This window comes from Rhincodon typus, chromosome 18 (assembly GCF_021869965.1).
Source record: "Rhincodon typus isolate 14 chromosome 18, sRhiTyp1.1, whole genome shotgun sequence".
NCBI classification, from domain to species: Eukaryota; Metazoa; Chordata; class Chondrichthyes; order Orectolobiformes; family Rhincodontidae; genus Rhincodon; species Rhincodon typus.
The window spans coordinates 48,330,405-48,337,119 of NC_063349.1; the positions used below are offsets into that span (position 1 = coordinate 48,330,405).

Sequence of the window (6,715 nt, forward strand, 5' to 3'; positions counted from 1 at the left end):
TCACCTGTACACCTCAGAAACTGACCACTCACCTGTACACCTCAGAAACTGACCAGACACACAGTGGCAGCAGCGATCACACCAGACATTGTCAGATACCAGGGGGATGAAGTGATGGCCTTGTCCTCTCATATCCCTCAGCCTGGGCTCCTCAGTTTCGCTGAAGATGGTCCTCACGTCGGGAGGTCGGTACCTCTTCCGTCCCTTGCCCAGGGCACTGTGTTCCTCCTTGCCTTCCCGGCGAAGCGCTCTGAGCAGCGGCTCCTTCTCGATGGGTTTACCGTTGGAGAGCGGATGCTGCGCAGGAACACCCAGTACATTCCTGGGCACTTTCAAACCTTTCATTTCTCTATCTCTCTCTCTTTACCCTTTTTTAAAATCTTCTGAAATGTTTTGTTTTGACTCTTTCTACTGATTCCCCACTAACACAAGGTTTGGACAGAGAGAGAGGCCAGTGCACAGACCAGGCGTGTTACACACCCAGTGACAGATGAGATCAAATTTCACTGCTGCACTCTGCGGGCTGTCCCAACTCAAGGAAGTCACCACGCGTTATTTCACATCTTACTCATGCGACAAGGGGGTGTGTTTAATTGCAATTTTTTAAAAAGAAAAAAATAAAAGATTTGGAGGCTAAAAACTGTTCTCAGCAGTCTGAAGAACTCAGACTGACATGCATTGGAAAGTGTGCACAGGAGGTTTACAGGAATGGTTTTGAACAAGTCTCGAAATACCCTGAATAACTCTAGTATATATACTCCACACACTGGACTGGAAACCTTAACTCTTGTTTCTCTATCTACAGATGCTGCCAGACCTGTTGAGTTCCTCCAGCAATTTCTGTTTTTGTTTCGGATTTCCAGCATCCGCAGTTCTTTGTGTTGTCCACACAAGCATCATAGAATCCCTACAAGTGTGGAAGCAGGCCATTCAGCCCATTGAGTCCACACCGACCCTCCGAAGAGCATCCCACCCAGACCCAAACCTCTACCTTATCTCTGTTATCCTGCATTCCCCATGGCTAACCCACATAGCTGCATATCCTAGAACACTAGGGGCAATTTAGCATGGCCAATCCACTTAACCTGCACATCTTTGGATTGTGGGAGGAAACCGGAGTACCCAGAGGAAACCCACGCTTCTGGGACACTTCAATTCTGAGGAAAGATTGGAGAGATTGGGACAGCTTCCCTTAGAGAGAAAACTAAAAGGAGACTTGAGAGCAGTTATCAAAAATCTGTGGTGGGAGGGGGGAGAGAGTCTTGACAGAAGGGACAGGGAGAAACTGTTCCCACTCCTAAACAGATTCTGAACCAAGGGGGACAAACTAAAAGAACAAAACAGAAGTTGCTGGAAAAGCTCAGCAGGTCAAAAGAAAAAATCAGAGTTAACATTTTGGGTCCAGTGACCCTTCCCCAGAACTGATGGTAGCTGGGAAAATGTCAGTTTATATGCAGAAAATAGGGAGGGGGATGGGGTAGAGAGTAAACAATAGAATAGAGCCCAAAGAAAGAGAAGAACAGTTGGAATGACAAAGGAGTTGATAACGATCAGGCTGGGAGGGTGAATAGTTGTTAATGGGGACTGTTAGTGACATCAGAAAAGACCCTTTTCTGATGAAGGGTCTAGGCCTGAAACGTCAGCCTCTCTGCTCCTATGATGCTGCTTGGCCTGCTGTGTTCATCCAGCCCTGCACCTTGTTGTCTCGGATTCTCCAGCATCTGCAGTTCCTACTATCTCTAGAGACAAAGATGTTGGTCAGGGAACAGGGTGGTGTGTTAAAGTGAGATAACAAGGTGTAGAGCTGGATGAACACAGCAGGCCAAGCAGCATCAGAGGAGCAGGAAAGCTGACGTTTCAAGTCGAGACCCTTCTTCAGAAATGGGGGAGGGGAAGGGGATTCTGAAATAAATAGGGAGAGAGGGGGAGGTGGATAGAAGATGGATAAAGGAGAAGATAGGTGGAGGCCAGACAGGTCAAAGAGGCGGGGATGGAGCCAGTAAAGGTGAGCATAGGTGGGGAGTTAGGGAGGGGATAGGTCAGTCCAGGGAGAATGGACAGGTCAAGGAGGCGGGATGAGGTAAGTGGCTAGGAGATGGGGGTGGGGCTTGAGGTGGGAGGAATGGTTCAGGAGGCGGGGATGAGCTGGGCTGGTTTTGGGATGCGGTCGGAGGAGAAATTTTGAAGCTTGTGAAGCCCACATTGATACCCTTGGGCTACAGGGTTCCCAAGCGAAATATGAGATGCTGTTCCTGCAGCTTTCGGGTGGCATCGTTGTGGCAATGCAGGAGGCCCAGGATGGACAGTGACAGGCAACAGGTAGTTCAGGGTCTTGTTTGCGAGCAGAATGTTGATGCTCAGCAAAGCGGTCGCCCAGTCTACGCTTCGTTTCCCCAGTGTAGAGGAGACCACATTGTGAGCAGTGAATGCAGTAGACTAGATTCTGGGAAGTGCAGGTGAAGTTTTGCTTCACCTGGAGGGTATGTTTGTGCCCTTGGATACTGGGGAGGGAGCAGGTAAATGGGCAGGTGTTGCACCTTCGCCGGTTACAGGGGAAGGTGCCGTAGGGCTGTGGGGTGGTGTTGGGGGTGACGGAAGTGTGGACCAGGTTGTCCCAGAGGGAATGGTCCCTGTGGAAAGCGGACAAGGGAGGGGAGGGGAATATGTGTCTGGTGGTGACATCTCACTGGAGGTGGTGGAAAGTAGCATCTGATGAACTTCTGGATGTGGATGCTGGTGGGATGGTAGGTAAGGACAAGGGGAACCCTATCGCTGTGGTGGGAGGGAAGAGAAGGATTGAAGGTGGATGTGCGGGAGATGGGTTGGACCCGCATGAGGGCCCTGTTAACAATAGTGCTGAGGAATCCTCGGTTGAGGAAGAAGTGGACATTTTGGAGGCTCCCCTGTCGAAGTTGGCCTCATCTGAACATATACGACGGAGACAGAAGAACTGAGAGAATGGGATGGAGTCTTTATAGGAAGCAGGGTGCGAGGATGTATAGTCCAGGTAACTGTGGAGGTCAGTATGGTGACCAACGTCATGTCGGCAGTTCTCAATGAACAGATTGAGTGCAGGTAAAAGGCCAGAGGGAGAGTTGCAGGTGGAGAGATAGTATTGGAACTGGGTGAAGGGGTCTGTGGGTGGGGGAGAGGACTCTAATCCAAAGAAATGGACACAGAGACAAAGATGGCGGAAGAAGAGTTCGATGTCATGTTGTGCCTGACATTCGTTAAGGTAGGGACACAGAGGGATAAAGCTGAGGCCTTTGCTGAGTACAGAATGTTCAACATCGGAGAGCAGAAGGTTAGGAGGGATGGTGAATACCCGACAGGAGGTGAGGTTGGGAGAGGGGATGGAGTGAGAGGGAAGGGGAGGAGAGGAAGGTCATGGGTATCTTTGAATTGTTGCATCTTGTGGGCCTTGATGCCTGAAAGGAAAAGAAAAAGTTTCTTGTTAGCACGACGAATGAGCCGGAGGATGAAGTGGAATTGTGGAATGGTGCAGCCCTGAGCCAGTGTGATGTACTGCAGTTGGAGAGAGAGAGATCGAGAGTGTGCATGTGGCGCCGCATGGCACTGAGTGTGGATCTCCGGATGCGGCGAGAGCAGCTGTCTATCTAATGGTAAACGTCACGAAGATATCTGTGATTCTGAGAGGATTCAAGACATGAGGGATGAAACTTCAGTTGGAATCCATGTGGGGTGAGTCTGAGCTGGAGGCAGTCACTGAGGAGTGTGATATGGCTGTGGAAATAAGTTTAAACAAATACTCTGTCAAACACCTGGACTGACAGTGAAATTAATGTCAGTGGACAAGAAGAAAGATTGGAATGGAAATCCCGTCGGAAAGAGGAGCGGAACTTCCTCAAGGTGGGCATGCCTAGAAGACCAAAATTCTACCCCTTAAAGTAAAATAACTTTAAATAGATGTGTGTTATCTGGGTTTTCAGTGACTGACTCTCGATCAGGAGCAGTGAAGTTGCAAGTATCTCAAAAGAAGCAAATCCTAGGGTGGTAAGAAACATTCATAGAATCATACATAGAAGTGACCCTTTGACCCATCAAGTCTGTACTTTCTCAGTCAGCGCACAGTTAGGATGTGGAATGCACTGCCTGGAATTACAATGGAGGCGAGATCAATTGGGGTATTCAAGAGGGCATTGGATGTTATTCTTAAACAGTAGCTGGGCTATGGGAAAAAGGCAGGAGTTTGCCACAAAGTCAAAACGCTCAGAGAGCCGGGTGCAGACATATTGGTCTGAATGACCACATTCTGTGCCTTAACTAGAAGGTAACCCTGAATCAATAAGTACAGATCAGTTATTCAGGCATCAGTACGAGTGAGGACTGTTGCAAAAGCAGAATATCACAGATGCTAGAATTTTGAAATAAAACCAGAAAATGCTGGTAAGACTCAGCAGTTCAGGCAGCAGTTTCCTTTTCTGGAAGTTTTTTTTTCTACTGCCCTCTGGATGGAGCTCCTCATAGTCACCACAAATAATGCCAAGCTCCTTGTGTAGTCTGACTGATGTTTTTTTTAACAGAATCACAACGCTGTGTCCTTACCCTTTTCATTTAGTGGCTTGATCTTCAAATATTTTGTTTCTAAAAAAATGACCAAAATTCTACCCTTTAAAGTAAAATAAATTTAAATGGAGACAACAAGGTGCAGGGCTGGATGAATACAGCAGGCCAAGCAGCATCATAGGAGCAGAGAGTCCTCAGTAAAGGGCTCACCTTTGTCCCCCTCCACCCACAGATCAACGAATACCGCTCACGCTTGGACATAGAGCAGTTTTTCCGCCGCCTCCATGCTTACTTCTTCAACCGTGAGCCTAACCCTCCCTCTACTGACCCCTTCTCCCGCTTCCAACACACCCCCTCCTCCTGGACACCACCCCAAGGCCTCCTACCCTCCCTCGACCTCTTCATCGCCAACTGCCGTCGAGACATCAATCACATCAACCTCTCCACCCCTCTCACCCACTCCAACCTCTCCCCCGCAGAACGTGCAGCCCTCCGCTCCCTCCGCTCCAATCCCAACTTCACCATAAAACCCGCGGACAAGGGAGGCGCAGTTGTAGTATGGCGCACTGACCTCTACATCGCCGAGGCCGGACGCCAACTCTCCGACACCTCCTCCTACCGCCCCCTTGATCATGACCCCACCCCTGAGCACCAAACCATCATCTCGCAAACCATCCACAACCTCATCACCTCAGGTGACCTCCCACCCACGGCCTCCAACCTCATCGTTCCCCAACCTCGCACTGCCCGCTTCTATCTCCTTCCCAAAATCCACAAACCTGAATGCCCTGGTCGACCCATTGTCTCCGCCTGCTCCTGCCCCACCGAACTGATCTCCAACTATCTAGACTCCATTTTCTCCCCCTTGGTCCAGGAACTCCCTACCTATGTCCGTGACACAACCCACGCCCTCCACCTCCTCCAGAACTTCCAATTCCCCGGTCCCCAACACCTCATCTTTACCATGGACGTCCAGTCCCTCTACACCTGCATTCCCCATGCAGATGGCCTCAAGGCCCTCCGCTTCTTCCTGTCCCGCAGGCCCGACCAGTCCCCCTCCACTGATACCCTCATCCGCTTAGCCGAACTCGTCCTCACACTCAACAACTTCTCTTTCAATTCCTCCCACTTCCTACAGACCAAGGGGGTAGCCATGGGTACCCGCATGGGCCCAAGCTACGCCTGCCTCTTTGTAGGTTACGTGGAACAATCCCTCTTCCGTACCTACACCGGCCCTAAACCCCACCTCTTCCTCCGTTACATTGATGACTGTATCGGCGCCGCCTCGTGCTCCCACGAGGAGCTCGAACAGTTCATACACTTCACTAACACCTTCCACCCCAACCTTAAGTTTACCTGGACCATCTCTAACACCTCTCTCCCCTTCCTGGACCTCTCTGTCTCCGTATCGGGCAACCACCTAGAAACCGATATTCATTTCAAGCCCACCGACTCCCACAGCTACCTAGAATACTCCTCCTCCCACCCACCTTCCTGCAAAAATGCTATCCCCTATTCCCAATTCCTTCGCCTCCGCCGCATCTGCTCCCAGGATGAGGCATTCCACTCCCGTACATCTCAGTTGTACTCATTTTTCAAGGACCGTAACTTCCCCTCCTCGGTGGTCGAGAACGCCCTCAACCGTGTCTCCCACATCTCCCGCACCTCATCCCTCACACCCCGTCCACGCAATAAAAACCAAAAAAGAATCCCCCTCGTCCTCACGTACCACCCCACCAACCTCCGGATCCAACGCATCATCCTCCGTCACTTCCGCCATCTGCAATCCGACCCCACCACCAAAGACATCTTTCCCTCCCCACCTTTATCTGCTTTCCGGAGGGACAACTCTCTCCGTGACTCCCTTGTCCGCTCCACACTCCCCTCCAGCTCCACCACACCCGGCACTTTTCCCTGCAACCGCAGGAAGTGCTACACCTGCCCCCATACCTCCTCCCTCACCCCCATCCCAGGCCCCAAGAAGACTTTCCACATCAAGCAGATGTTCACCTGCACATCTGCCAATGTGGTATACTGCATCCGCTGTACCCGGTGTGGCTTCCTCTACATCGGGGAAACCAAGCGGAGACTCGGGGACCGCTTTGCAGAACACCTACGCTCGGTTCGCAACAAACAACTGCACCTCCCAGTCGCGAACCATTTCAACTCCCCCTCCCATTCCTCAGAC

At 50.9% G+C, this 6,715-nt stretch overlaps 1 protein-coding gene across 2 annotated transcripts in view; it reads right to left on the reverse strand.

Annotated features, from left to right (window-relative positions):
• rassf3 (Ras association domain family member 3) overlaps positions 1-470 on the reverse strand; it is a 214,127-nt gene extending 213,657 nt beyond the window's left edge. For both annotated transcript variants that reach the window (XM_048607773.1, XM_048607772.1), the window contains exon 1: positions 33-470. In XM_048607773.1, the coding sequence (XP_048463730.1) occupies positions 33-345 (313 nt within the window). In that variant the 5' untranslated portion in view covers positions 346-470. The remainder of the gene's footprint in view (positions 1-32) is intronic.
• Positions 471-6,715: the final 6,245 nt, after the last annotated feature.